This window comes from Callorhinus ursinus, unplaced genomic scaffold (genome assembly GCF_003265705.2).
Source record: "Callorhinus ursinus isolate GAN/ISIS: 27379988/994484 unplaced genomic scaffold, GSC_fseal_2.0 scaffold42, whole genome shotgun sequence".
In the NCBI taxonomy this organism is placed as follows: domain Eukaryota; kingdom Metazoa; phylum Chordata; class Mammalia; order Carnivora; family Otariidae; genus Callorhinus; species Callorhinus ursinus.
Window position 1 is genome coordinate 2,452,579 of NW_027397104.1, and position 14,597 is coordinate 2,467,175.

General features: G+C 53.5%; 1 protein-coding gene across 3 annotated transcripts in view; it reads right to left on the reverse strand.

Moving 5' to 3' along the window:
* The window catches only part of DNAI1 (dynein axonemal intermediate chain 1), a 64,702-nt gene that overhangs the window by 1,094 nt on the left and 49,011 nt on the right, over positions 1-14,597 (reverse strand). For 2 of the 3 annotated variants that reach the window (XM_025853019.2, XM_025853018.2), the window contains 7 exons: positions 11,915-12,162; positions 7,125-7,214; positions 6,904-6,991; positions 6,164-6,243; positions 4,763-4,911; positions 4,555-4,654; positions 2,194-2,379 (listed from right to left, as the gene is read on the reverse strand). In XM_025853019.2, coding sequence (XP_025708804.1) covers positions 2,194-2,379; positions 4,555-4,654; positions 4,763-4,911; positions 6,164-6,243; positions 6,904-6,991; positions 7,125-7,214; positions 11,915-12,162 — 941 coding nt within the window. The remainder of the gene's footprint in view (positions 1-2,193; positions 2,380-4,554; positions 4,655-4,762; positions 4,912-6,163; positions 6,244-6,903; positions 6,992-7,124; positions 7,215-11,914; positions 12,163-14,597) is intronic. The other variant, XM_073881438.1, reaches the window with a different exon arrangement.

The following is a 14,597-nucleotide window of genomic DNA, read 5'->3' on the forward strand; positions in this document are numbered from 1 at the left end:
CCCCCCCCCCCCCCCCCCCCCGCCTGCCCTGCCGTCTCAGCCACCTGTGCTCACTGCTCTCTGGCACCCGCTCCAGCCTCACCTGCTGAGGACCCAGACCCTGGGTCTGGCCTGGGCTGTGAGGAGAGGAGAGAGTGCATGGCCAGCAGGCCCCTTCCTGGCCCCATCCTGGCTACTGACACCATGCAGAGCTCAGATTTCCTCCTGGTGTGACCACCGCACCTGCTCCCAAATCTGTCTCCCCCTCCTCTTGTGGCCCAGTGCCTTTGCCACTACCCAACTCACCTCTACACTCTCTAGGCAGAGGACAAAGATGTCTTTTCCTTTAACTACTCTCCCTTCCAAATCAAGTTAGTGTTCTCTTCTTGGCCTCACCCCATCCCCTGGGAGTTTGGGACCTGGCTTATAGTCCCAGCTTTGTCATTAACTCCCTATGTGACTTTGGGCAAGTCCCTTGCCTTTCTGGGCTCAGTTTCCCACCTATACTGTAGTGAGGGAAAGATAGCCTTTGACCTTTGACAACCTGTGCTCTGACACCAATTAGAGGAAGCTTCCCCGGTCAGGAAGTTGGGCCTCTGGCCAAACCCTCCTGGGAAGGACAGGGAGACTGCAGCCCAAAGAGGAGGGGCAGTAAGGATGCTCAGAGGACTTCCTTTTGCACAAATCACTTGGCTACTGATAGGATCAGATGACAATTTCACGGGAACCTCTAATCCACCGGAGCCCTAGCCCCCAACTGTCACCTGCTCAGGTGCTCTGCTCCCCAGGTACCCATATCCTCAGGTCTTCAGAGATACAGGTCCCCAGATACGCAGAGCCCAGCTCTCTTGGCTACGGCTGACCCTTGCTCCGAGAGGAGCTGGGACTGTGGGAGATCCTTGCCTCCCTGGGTCAGAGTGAGCAGGGCAGGCCTCCACCCAGATCTACCACCCTCCAGGTGTGATGGCTGTACCCTTGCCCCTCCCACCGGGCTGTCCAGCTCTGCCAGCTCAAGCCTGGGTCTCTCTCCTCATTATATTAAGAGCAGATTTTATCTCTTCCACAAATTGTGCTGTCTCTTTCCCCCTCCTTGAGACCAACTTGCTGGACTCAGCAAAGAGCTTCAGACCATGTCCGACCCCCCCATCCCATCCCATCCCTTCCCACCCCACCCCACCCCACCCCACCACCCCGCAGCCCACCACAGCCTCTAGGCCACAGCTGCAGGCGCTTAGCAGCCTTCTGAGTATTTATAGCCAAGTCCACCCCCTCCCCCAGCTGGCTACAATTACAGGCCCGGCCAAACTCCCAGCCCTAGTCTCCTGGTCATGGTGCAGAATAGAGCAGGCAGGTACCAGAGGGATGTTGCGTTGACCCCTGCTTTGGTAAGGGTGCAGGGGGGCAGGTATCACTAGTTGAAAGAGACAGGGCCCTGCTCTTGCCTCAGACCGCAAATAAATGCCTCGTATTGCAACCGAGAGGTGTAGTCATCAGGGCAACTTGGCCCAGCCCTGGCTCAGCTCTGATCCTGGCCCAGAACCTGGCAGAAAGCAAATTCCATATCTTCACTTAGCACCCAAATGGGCAGGACTGGGCTCTGGATTCGAAGGCCTGGATGCTTAGGTCTGAATCAGGACTCTGAAATCTAGACTTTGAGGTGCTGGCTCTGGGCTCCATAGCCTGTTTTCAGGGCTTTGGGACTCTGGGCAGGGCCTCCAGATCAGTACAAATCCCAGAAAGAAACCAGAGCTCACAAGGAGGGCTGCCTAGCTGCTGACCTCGTTAACCTCTTTTCCTTTTCACATTCTTCCCTGTGTGGACCCCCAGCTCCCAGCTCAAGGACCACTGGAGCTGAGGCCAATGAAGCAGTGACTAAGCCCCAAGCCCCCTTCCTGGGTAACCTGGTCCACACCAAACAAGCCAATGATGTCTATGTGCTTCTCCAGGCTTTGGACCCATATAGTCGCCTACTTACGGATGTCTCCACCTGGAAGCTCCACAGGTAACTTAGATTCAGCATGGCAAAACTGATCTAATTTTCTCTCCACAAACCTGCTTCTCCTGTGCTCCGTATTTGGGCAATGACACCATCCTGACTCTGGGGTTCCCAAGCTAGAAAGCTGGCAGCCACCCCCTCGCTCCTCCCCCTTCTCTCAACCCCCACCATCTTGGAGACTTGACTTCTTACATCCGCCCAAACTACCCAAGCTGTACCTTTGGCATCTTGCGCAAGTTGGGTGAGAGCTTGAGACAAACGACGTGCCCACGGTCATCACCCACAATGATGATGGGGTGGATAGGATTGAACTGCACATGGGTGATCTTGTTCTTCTTTTTGGCCACCACGGGCTGGCTGCAGATGGCCTCATACTTGTTGATGGACAAGTCAAACACATGGGTCTGTGGAGAGGTGGGTGTCAGCACACTCAAGGATAATGGGGCCCCTGTCCCGCACCTCAGAAGAATCATCATATGGGCTTTCTGGGGAAACACAACAGAAGCCTAGCTTGCTGGAGCTGGAGGCAGTGGGAGAGGGGATTTGTGTCTCTGATTATGTGTTTTCTGAACATAAAAAGGTTGGGAGAAAATTTAAGTCTATGCAGAATTAACAATAACAGCAACCACCATTTACTGAACACTTACTATGTACTAGACTCTGGGCAAGCATGTTACATAGTTGTATCACCTAATAATCCTCACAGACACTCTATAAGGTAGGTTCTGTTATTAGCCCTATTTTATAAATGAGGCGATAGAGGCTCTTAACGGTAACTTGCCAGTAAGTGGCAGAGCCAGGGTTTATACCAGTTAATATATGCAAGGTGCTCAGACAAATGTTTAATCTTATTTTTACCATTCCCTGAGTCCAAGCCATTAGTAACTCTTGCCTGGACAACTGTGGCAGTGTCCTGAGGGGTCTCTCCGCTTACACTCTTGCCCTCTACCATCCATCCTCCGTGCAGCTTTAGATAGTTTAAAGCTAGACTTAGCTTTAAACTATCTAAAATCCTCCAGAAGTTTCCCTTGGCAGTATACATAAAATCCAGATTCCTTACTCCAGATTTCTCCACTCTCTACTCTCACTTCCTGCGCTCTTGCCTTTGTTTCCTAGACCCAGCCACACTTGCCTGCCTGTCCCTGAGACCCTTTCAAGCTCATTCTCACCTCAGGGCATTAGCACTAGCTACTCCCTCTGTCTGCAATGCCTCTCCCCGTCTTCACCAGGCTAGCTCTTGTCATTTAGCTCTCAGCCAGAATGTCACCTCTTGAAGAAGCTTTCCTTGACCACTCTAAGAGACCGCCCCATCCTTTTCTTTTACATCACTCCTTTTCTCTTTTAAAAAATATAATAGCTTTATTGAGATATAATTCACATACAAAAACATTTCCCCACTTAAAAGTATACAGTTCTTGGTTTTTGGTATGTTCACAGTTATGCAACCGTCACCACAACCAATTTTAGAGCATTTTCATCACCCCAAAAGAACCCTTGTACCATTAACAGGCACTTCGCATGTTCTCCCACACCCCAACCACAAATCTACCCTCTGTCTCTCTAGTTTTGCCGAGTCTAGACATACATGAGTGGAATCATACAGTGTGTGGTCTTTTGTGACCGACTTCTTACGCTAGCATGTTTTCAAGTTCGTCCATGTTGTAGCATGTATCTGATACTTCATTCCTTGTTATTGCCGGATAATAATCCTTTTATTAATACCATATTTTGTTTATCCATTCATCAATTGGTGGACATTTGGGTTGTTTCACTTTTTGGCTATTATGAATAATGCTGTGAACACCGTGTGCACACGTATTCCTCTGTTCATCTCTGCCTAGCCCTTAACGCTAATTTTGTGGTTGCCTTGTGTCCTTTTACTTTCACAAGACTGTGAGCTCTATAACTGCAGGGACCTGAGTCGCCAGGCCCTGCCCTGGTGCTGGGCACCATAGTTGGCCCTTAGAAAACATCTGTTCGGCAAATAGGTAACTGATTGACGTTAGGGTGATGCCTTCAACTATATAGACTTTCCTTGAGTGGGTACCTCTCAGGTTATATCAAAGGCCATAAAGAAAAATGGATTTGCATCCAAGAATTTCCTCAAAAAATGTTTGCTTCTGAGTTTTTACCAATTCTCAGTGTTGCACAGACCCTTCCCATCTTCCTTCCTCAGACTCCGCTTGCACATTCCCAGGGATGGGGACCTTGCTACATTCTAGACATTATTTCAATCACAGATAAATTCTGGTTCAGAAGTTTTTCCTTACATCCAGCTTGCCTCTGCCGTCCTGTAGCTCCCTCCCCAGGGCCATCAGAGAAGATAACTGCTCCTCACAGCATCTTATCCCCCAGAGTGTTCTGTCCTTCAAGATGAACAGCCCCATTCTCTCCTCGAGGTCTTGTGGGATGAATGATTCCTCTTTTGACAGGGCCCTGGCTGGCCTACCCCTTGAGAATACAGAGTCCTTATGTCTCACTTTCCTCTACCTGATAAGGACACTGCATGGGCTCTCTAGGAGGGAGACCCTAAGATACCTCATCCTATCTCTAGTAGAGGGTCCGAAGGGGGCACTCACCTTCCCATTGGTGGTGACTGCTGCAAACACAGTAGAAGAGTAAGGTGCCCAGGCCACATCACCCACAGCTGAATTTAGATCATAGATGAACATTGGGGTCCTGCAGTGGTAGAGAGGTGGAGAGTTCACCACACAGAGGACTCACAGTGCTAGAGTCCCACAGGCCCCCGCCCAGGGTGGGGTCTGAGGGAAGGCATGGCTCTCTCACTTGATGGTGTGGTCCCAGATCTTCACGGTCCAGTCAGAGCTGCAGGACATGAAGACCTTGGTGTGGTATGGGTTCCAGGACACAGCGTCCACTGCCATGTTGTGGGCATCATAGGTGTCGAGAAATTTGCTGGAGTAAGACTTAGAGCACTGGGGGCGACGGTGAGGGCAGTGGGGGGATCAGGGATTAGGAATGAGAGAGAAGTCAGCAGCCACCACTTCCCTGGAAGCCCTGCAGAGTCAGAACCTAAGACTCCTCTTCTGTCCCCACATCACTGTCACAGCTGAACTGGGGCCAAGCTGCTGGCTGCTCTTCTCTGTGTCCTCAACACGACCAGAGAGAAAGGAGGGGCTTAACGGACTGGGGAGTTTTCCTGGAGGGTGAGAGAGAGTGCTGTAGTCTGCCCAAAGGATTCCAGGCCAAGTAGAGAAGGCCTTCTCTCCCTGAGTCAAGGCAGAGCAGATCTAGGGGCCCTGGGTGAGGTGTGGCCTAGCTGTGTCCAGGCCAAAGCCTATGGGCAGACATATAGAGCCCTGGGTCCACTCACAGCCCACAGATAAAATCCTTGCAATAGTGATAAACATCCCACCTTGCCCAGGTAAGAGTAGGTGCAGAACCAGGAGCAAGTCCCAATCTCATGATTTCCCATTAGGTTTCTTGCCCAGACCAGCATGCGCCTCTCTCTCCCTCCAGGAGACAGTGTGACTGACTCGTCTCCTCCCTCCTGCCTCTCCCATGCTTGCCATTCAGACGGGTATAGAGGGGGTTGGGGACCTCTTTTGCATTCAGACCAGCTCCTGCCAGGCCTCAGGGGCTCCTGGGAGGCTGCCTGTAATTAACATTCTGAGTCTTTGAGCCTAAGAAAAGCTTGCAGCAGAGCTATTTCTGGATGGATGGAGGTTCAGAAGGATGTTCACCTACTAACACTGAGACCTTGCAGAAACTGGCGATGAAGTTCCATCCTACTGGCTGGAACACACCCAAGATTCAGAGATTAAATTTTTGTGTTACCCGGCCTTCAGAGCTCAGCTCAAGTTCCGATCTCCTCCAGGAAGTCTTCTTGGAATGTTCCAACTCTCCCCAAACCCCACTCCCACTTCTACTTCTTCTACTCCTAGGAAGGGAGGGAGGGCCCAGAGGGAAAGATACCAGGCTGGGCTAAAGTCACCCTCTAGATTTTCATCCCCTTTTCTGAAGCTAAATGGCTGCCTTTGCCATTTAGCATCCCCTCTTCCTGCCACCCAAGGAGGTCAAGACTACATTAACTTCTCCCAAGAAGCTTTCTAGAACTGATTAACCCTAAGGTCCGTCAGAATAGGGTCTGTTGAGAAGGATAAAGTCCCATGGTTCTCGGGTCTAAGCGGCCCCATAAGAAGCTGGCACAGGGCGGCGCTGCCTCACCTTGTAGATCTTTCCCTCCTCTGTGCCCACTAGGAACATATAGTCAATCTCTTTGTGGAAGTCAAAGGCGGTGCCACAGCCTTGGGAGAAGAGGTAGAGCAGCTTTAGCCCGGTTCTGGGAGGGAGGCTGCCAGCACCTCCTCTACCCAGCAGGCCCCTTTGATAGCCTGAGCCCCAGCTTTCGGCTGGGGCCAGGCAGGCAAACAGAAACTGGCCGTCAGGCCTGCTGCCTGTCCCAGGCAGTTGGGACTCTGCGTAAGGCCAGGGCTTCTGCAGACAGGAATGGGGCCTGGGTAAACAAGGCAGGGATTGATTTAAACAGGGTCAGGGTCAGGGTAAACAGGGATAGGGTCTGCAAACAGAGACATGGTCTGTGCAAACAGGGATATACTCTGCATAAACAGGGTAGGAATTGAATAAACAGGGATAGGATCTGGGTAAACAGGGGCCTGATCTGCATAAACAGGACTGCATCTGCATAACAGCACCTGATCTGCATAAACAGGAACAAGGGTCTGCAAACAGGGATGGGATCTGCATAAACAGGGAGGGTCTGCAAACAGCCAAGCTCCAAGACAGGGACAGCAGGGCCAGGCTTTCCCATTACCTCCTGTCCAGGCTTCTGTCCAGCACAAGTGGAGGAGGGAGTGCTTGCTAAAAGGGGAGGGCCACCATCTCTGACCCTCACGGGGCCTGAGTGAAGTGGTCAGGTCTGGATGTGAGTGGGCTGGGGTTCCTACCCACTGTGTGTAGCTGCAACCCATCGAGACCATCCGTGGTGTTGCCCTCCACCTTCAGCTTGATGACATCTGTGTGAACCAGCTCGCTCTGTGGTCAGAAGGGATGGGGGAGGGTACATGGGAGGGGCTGCATCAGCAGGGCTGAAGGCTGCCTTTGCCATTTAGCCCCCCCCCCCACTCCCCATCTCCACCCTATATGACACTTTCTGGGAAACAGGCACCTTCAAGAGCGTCCAAGACACAATCCTGCCATCAGATGACACAGAGAAGAAGTTGAGGTTGTTGTCCATGTCATCCTTCTGCCACCTGACCTGAAACATCTCAACCTGTGAACTTCGGGACACTACTAGGATGTTGAGTTAGGACTGGGAGCTGAGCAGGGCTCCCTCAAGAATCTGTGTGAGCTTCAGAAGCAAGTTCTGGGAGCCCATTTCCCAGAGTCCCCCAGTTGGCCCTGCCCCTCTCCTTCTACCCACCTCTGTCTCTCTCATCCCTCTCTCCCTGACCATTCTGGGGTAACCATGCCAACTCAGGGCACTGCCCTAATCCACTGGCTTGGCAGTGGAGGTGCCCAATTCCTCCCTGGGTTGGGTTCCAGGAGCCAGTTGTAGGGAGAAGGTGGCATCTCTGGGCTCATCCTCCTTATGTAGACAGGCCTGGAAAGAACAGGGTCCATCGACCAGTTTCCTCACTTGTAAAACGGGAACCATAACAGCACAGGTTTGCTGTAAGGGTTAAATGAGACCATGAACACGAGGCCCTGATGTGAGAACATTGCAACTATTAACGGTTCAATAAATGTTAGCGAATATCCCCATTATGACCCTCATCCTAGGAACTGGGGTGCCAAGGTTCTGCAAGGTTTTTCCTGCTTTCTTGGGGGGAGCGCCCTCTTCTTCCAGGTTGGCCTTTCTCTAGGCAGTCTCTCCTGTTTCCGCCTTCACCACTAGCTCCTGCTCCCAGGATCTTGCTCCCAAATCTCAGATTTGAGCTGCCTTCCTCCATTTTCAACTCAGGGTTAATAATCGTGCCCCACCCATCTTCTCAGGGCTGGAGGAAAACATATGGGAAAGTGTTTTGGAGACAGAGCTGTTGTCTTATGAAGATGACACGCTTGAGGCTCAAGTTTCTATTGCCAGATGTGGAGGCCTGGCCAAGTCCTGTCCCAGAGAGCTGGGGTGGGGCTGGGTGCCCAGAGCTTTCCATCTTCCAGCTCCCTCCAGACCTCCCATGCTGGGACCCTGTCCCTCCCCCCTGTCACAAGTAGGGGCCCGGTGAGGGAGGATAGAACCCACTTCGGCTGCCTGTGACCACAGCTGTCACCATGGCTGTTGAGGGGGGTGGTTGGGGGAGAGGGAATCGCCTGTCCCCAGCCAACCCCCAGGCCTGGCTGATCACAGCTACAGAAGGGCGGGCCCGTCTGCCTGGGCCTGTCTAGGCAGCTGGCTCTTTTTTCACTGGGGGTGCCTAGAACACCCCGGAGCCTCTGAGGTATAAGTCCGAGCTGGCCCTTACGCTGGGACCACTTCTCCTTCTGTGTAAAGATAGGCTCTTTAAAGGGGGGAGGGGACAGGGGGTGTCAAAGGCCAGGCTGTAAGAGGCACTAGGGAGCTACAAAGGGAAGTGTTTAGCGAGCAGCCACGGGCAGGCATGGAAATTGTAGTTCACACCCCACTTAGCAGCCTGATGCCCGATGGGGGTTGCTGCATGTGTTTGCAAGTGAGCAGGTACGTGTGTGTGTACAAGCCACACACGTGCTCCTGGGGTGGAGGTGGGAGGGTAGGAATAAAGGGGGTGAGCAGGTGGAAAGTGGGGTTCAGAGAATGAACGAATGTCCAGGAAGTAGGTGGTAGGGATGCAGATGGGGCCTGCTTAACTGATTCCTTCTCTTCTGCCTTATCTGATTAGGGCAGACCTGCCTGCCTGCAGTCTCTGCTCAGCTATCCTTCCCTGCTCCCTTCCCCAGTATAGCACAGAACACACACACACACACACACACACACACACACACAGAATGTTGCTGGTTGAGGCTTCACGTTGGGGCTTGAACAGGGCTGGGCTACCCAGATGGGCTCCCTTGGGCAGTAGCCTGGGCCATGGGCTAGTAACCTAGTCCCCTTTGAGCAGACAGTTCTCTCCCTGGCTCCAAAACCTTCCATGGCTCCCTGCTGCCAACAGAACAAAGTTCTTCTGCCTCAGCCTGGCATTTGAGATCCAACAGAAACTTTCTGGTCTCCTCCAAGGCACAGTCCCTCTAAGAAGGACCTAGACTCTGATGTCACTGAAGTGCCATTTACCAGCCAGCTTTCCTCCAAGCTCCAGGCTTCCACAGCCCACTGCCTGTAGGATGCCTCCTCTGGCTTCTTTTAATTGTAGGTGTTCCTCTGGCTTCTTGTATTAACTTCTGGCCAAACCTGCTCCTCCTCTGTCATTCCCACCTCCCTGGGTGCTCTCCTGGGCGGAGTCTCAGGGAGCAGCACAAATTCTTCTCCTTTCTCATATCCATCTCATTTCCTTCTATTAATTTTACCGCCTCTGAGCACTTACCCTACCTTCTCATTTCTATCTCCACTGTCCCTGCTGTAGCTCAGGCTTCGAAGTTTCTCACGCTGTGGTGAGAGGACATCTCCAAGACATCAACATGACTGTGTTACTTCTCTGCACCAAACTCCCTGATGGCTCGACAGCCATTTTCAAACCATGCTGGAAGGAGCTCTTAGGAACCTTATGAAAGTACCTTCGAGGATGGGGGGGAGGTGAAAACAGGGGACCCTCAAGCCAGCAGGACCCTGACTCACCAAAGCAGCCCCATTCCCACCTCTGAGATATTGGGTTCCTGTACTAGCTCTTCGTTTGAAACCACTGACTTCCGAAGCACAAGCTTCCTCCTCGCTGGAGAAGCACACTCACTCAGGGTGCTGGTGCTTCCCTGGGTCCTGCGCCACCCTCTCTGCCTCTCCCACTGCGCTCCCAATGTTGTTCCCTGGCAGCCACTCTGCCTGTCGCCCCTTTGTACCCTTTCTCATCTAATACTTTCTTCTTTTTCAGCTAAAATCTAGACTTCATTTGATTTTCTTGGTTTCCTCCTAATATCCTTTTTTGTTATATTCTAGGATCTCATCTTACATTTAGTTGTTATTAATTAGTGCTTTCTCATCCCTTACAATTCAGCTCAGGTGTTGCTTCCTCTGGGAAGACCTGCCCCCGCCGCCCCTGCTCCCTATCTTGGACAATCTCCATGTCTCCCCTCAGTGCCCCCAGGAGCCCGCTTTCGCAGGTAGCATTTGCCCTGTCCGGTGCAGCCCATGGCTGTGCTTATCTCCCCACTAGGAACCCCAGGGACCAAGCCCTTAAGCATCTGCAGTTCCCGGGGGAGCACACAGAGGAGTCACTGAATGGAGAGATGAATGAGGAAAGCGGGAGGAAACTAGAGGCAAAGAGGGAAGTCAGGAAACCAGCAAGCGAGTGAGCGCCAGGCAGCCCCTCCCATGTCACAAGCCACTGAGTTCAGCCAAGAATTCTTGAGTCTTCGGTTTTGCAAAGGCACTAGCCCTGTTTCCCCAACAGGATGGTGGGAGAGCAGAAGGCCATCCCTGTCCAGGTGGGTTCCAGTCTCTCTGGCACCCACCTAATGAAAGCGATAGCTTGTCTTCTCCATGCCCCATTTCTTTTCCCAACCTGCTATTTGATTCCAAGAACACCACAGAGTGGTAGCTGGATGGTTGGCCTTGGCCCCTTGCCCTCTCCTGGGCTTGAGGAGGGTGGTCAGGCCAATCAGAGATGCTCTGTGCGTGGCTCTGGGCTATCTGAGCTGGGAGAGCAGGGGCAGGCCTGCTGCTGGTTTAGTCTGATCAAAGCAGGTCTTTTCTCCTCTCTTGGTTCTTTAAGGTCTCTGCAGACATCCTCTGCATGTCTCGAGACCTCTGTGTGCCTGGAGGTGATGATGGGAAGGTGAGATTTTCAGAGGAGAGGACTCCTGAGACTGTGAGCTTTGGTCCCTGCTTTGGTGGGGAGCAGGGGGGAAGATGTCTCATGGGAGGAGGTGCCTCTCTCTCTTTGCCCTGGCTCTGGGTAAAGAATAAAGCAGAGAAGGCATCATGTGCCTTCACTGTGCCTGGCCAGTCCCCCCCTCTGCTCAGGGAGCTGAGCTGTCTGAGAGCTGAGAGCCAGTGCCTAGGGCAGGTGTCCATGTGACACAGGGAGCTCAGAGCCAGGAAGGCAGGGGTGCAGAGTCGGCCTGGAGACTCTATCAGGGCAGGGGCTGAGGAAGATGAGAAGACAGAGCCCAGCACTGCCTGATGAGCGCAGAGACCGTGGGAAATCCCTCCTTAGATTTGCCCAGACCTGCCTGTGGGTAAGGGTTTGCAGCCTCAGAAGGAGGGGGACTTTTGGAATACAGTAAGGGAAGGTCTGCAAAGCCAGAGCTAAGAGACTTTCTGAAGATGAAACGTTGAAATCCACTCCCAGAGCAACCAGATGGGAGACATAGTGTGAAATCTAACTCCAGTGTCGGGGTAATGGTCCCAGCCTATGCCTGTCTGGAGAAGAAGGATGCTAGAGAGGCCTCAGGGACAGACCTTACCTACCAGGCCTTACAGCCCTGCCCAGAGGGCAGACAGAGTGCACCATCTACCCCTGTCTGGAAGTTGCTCCACATCTAGCCCAAATGGCAGAGGAGAGCCCTGGTGGGGAGTCGAGGAAGCCCATATGCAGGGAACTGGAGCCCTTGACAGACTCAGCAGAGGCCCGTCAGGCCTTCGAGTCTTCCAGCCATGGGCTGGACCACTGCACCTAAGAGAGCTTTAGCAGAGAAGGGCCCTCCTGATAGCAGCTCCGCAGCCGCAGACCCCTCACCTCCCAACTACCACCTCCTGCCCCTCTCTGCCCCTCACACACCCAGCTCCTTGGCCTCTAAGCTGTCATCCCCATCCCCTTGCCTGTGGCCTGTCCTCCCCAAGGTCCCTCCTCCAGGGGTTCCATCCCTCTTTTCCCACCCTGGTTCGAGGCTGACCTGCCACACAGGGTCCGTGTGCTTGCCGGACTTGGCTGAGCTGCAGAAGGAGGGCTGGGAGTGGGGCTTCTTGAGGTTGTAAATGGCCACGTTACCGTCGTAGTAGCCCACCACCACGAGGTAGGGGTGGTCCACGTGCATGTCGAGACACATGATGCCACTCTCGCTGCTGAAGATATACTCGGGGAAGCTGGGGTTCTTCATGCTGTAGAGCAGCAACATGCCCCGGCTCTGCTTCATGAAGTCGTCTGTTGCAGGGAAGATGCCAGGCTGTGGTGGGAGGGTTCAGCTGCCCCCATGCCCCTCCCCCACGGGGTGGACAAGACCGGCCGGCTGTGCTTGTCAGAGAGCGGGGGGTTCCTCTCCCAGCCTCATCTTCTCTGTCTCAGAAAGGGAATCATGAGACTTGGATTCCGCCTTCTTAGGGTTCATGGGAGGATAAGGTGACCAGGCTTATCTGAGGGACGGGCAGTCATTCTCTTTATTCTCCCTGGGGTACAGGAAAGAGGGATGCAGGCTCAAAGAGTTGCTAGGTGAAGAATGCGCGTGGGCTTGGGAAGAAGCAGTAACCTCAGAGAGGGCTCAGAGGCCCGGCCCAGGGACAGGTTGTTGTCCTGGACGATGCCCATATTTTCCCCAGCCCAGCCCAGGACAGGAGTTCAGTTTGGACTAACATGGAATTCTCTATAGGAGTTCCAAACTAGCCGCCTCTTGGGCATCTTCCCATACCCTCTCGCCCCACAATCCCCAGCTGCAGCCTGTGTTCTAGCCAGGCACACTCCCAGAATCGAGAAGTCCCAGGACAGCCAGCCAGGCTTCCACAGGCCACTGTGTCACCCTTCAGGCTTGAGCGCAGCTTTTGGTGATCAACAACAGACCACTCAGCAGAGGCCCTCCTCCCTGCGCACCCCATGTCAGGGGAGAGCCTCCCTCTCTCTTTCATCCTCTGCTCACATGGCACCCATCCTGATAAGGTAGTCACTGAACAGAATCCAAGCCCTCAAGTCCCGCTCTCCTGCTACCATCAGTCCAGGACCCTTCCCAAGCTCAGAAGAGGAGGAAGTCTAGAGCAGCCCCCCATCTTGGGGACCCTCTGTTAAGGGAAACTTCTACGTGAGATGATGGCTCTCCACCCCCCCACCCCCTGCCAGGGGCTACCTCCTTTGCCCCTGGCAATTGCAAGCCTAGGCCCTCCAGACAAAGTGGCCAGTCCTGAGGTCTCGAGCCCATGGATGGGAAAAATAGGGAGGCCACCCCACCCGGACTAATTTTGCTGAGTCATTCTTTCTGTCTTACTTCTTTTCCTTTCCTTTTTCCTTGCCTTGCCTTGCCTTGCCTTCCCTTCCCTTCCCTTCCCTTCCTTTCCCTTTCCCTTTCCCTTTCCCTTTCCCTTCCCTTCCCTTCCCTTCCCTTCCCTTCCCTTCCCTTCCTTTCCTTTCCTTTCCTTTTATTCTCTTTTTTAAAGATTTATTTACTTATTTTTAGAGAGAGAGAGAGAGAGAACATAAGTGGGAGGAGCAGAGGGAGAAGGAGAGAGGATCCCAAGCCGACTCCGTGCTCAGCCCTGAGCCCAGCGTGGGGCTTGATCTCATGACCCTAAGATCATGACCTGAGTGGAAACCAAGAGCTGGATGCTCAACCGACTGCAGCACCCAGATGCCCCTCTGTTTTATTTCTAATGCTGTCCTTTACTCAAGGGAGGAAGTGCCTGGGCTGGGTTTAGGGACAGTCTAGGTTGGGTTCCCTGGGCTCTGGGGATAAGCTTGGCTACAACAAGTTACCAAATATTCCCACCCCAGGCACTCTGCAAACACCACTTGGTGCTTACTGGGAGCCAGGACTAGGGAGCAGGGTGCAGCCAGGAGCCAGGCTGGCCTGAGGTGGGTAGAGCTGGAAACTGAGGCAAGCGGACATGCCCACCAGAGCAGTTCTCTATGCGGGAGTCCACCTTTCCTTGCAAATCCTTACCAGCTCTGGGATTCCGCCCTTCACCCCTCTCTTGCAAAGGAGGCTACGTGTGCCAGGAGGGAGTTGCTCCTCCAGTGGAAGGTGCCAGGATCCAGCTGGAGCCATGGGAACGGCACACCATGGTTGAGGAAGGAAAGTGTTTCTGCTCTGGAGAAAGCAAGCCTCTCACAAAGAGGAGGAGCTGGGGGCTTCCAGATCCCCCAGAGCCAGGTGGGTCACCCTATGCCTGACACTACCTCAAAGCCAGTAGGAACTGGCCTTCAGATGGTGTGGGGAGCTGGCAGTCCCTCACCCTGTAGGACTCCTGCTGGGTGGGCCCTGAGGGCTGCTGAAGGAAGTTATCTGTCCCACCCAGATCATGCAGGGCTGGAACTGGGCAGTGTGAGACTCATTTGTAGCTCCTTTTGTTCATCCCACAAATCCTGAGCACCTGACTGGGCCTCCCCTTGGGCTGGACCCTGGCAGGGACAGAGACACTCCACTGCAGATGTGGGCTTGCCCTCAGCAGCGCCTCGTGTGAGGAGAGAGCCAGACCCTGCAGCTGAATGAGGCCAACCCCTCAGTGGCAAGTGAGTGGTAACCACCAGGACACAGGTGAACTCTTGATGCCCTTAATGTGGAGTCTGTCCTTGATGCTGGGCGAGACTGACAGAGGATGAGTGGGTAGGCACACAGGTGAGTGGGTGAGCAAACAAGTGAAGGAAAGCGTGAGTAG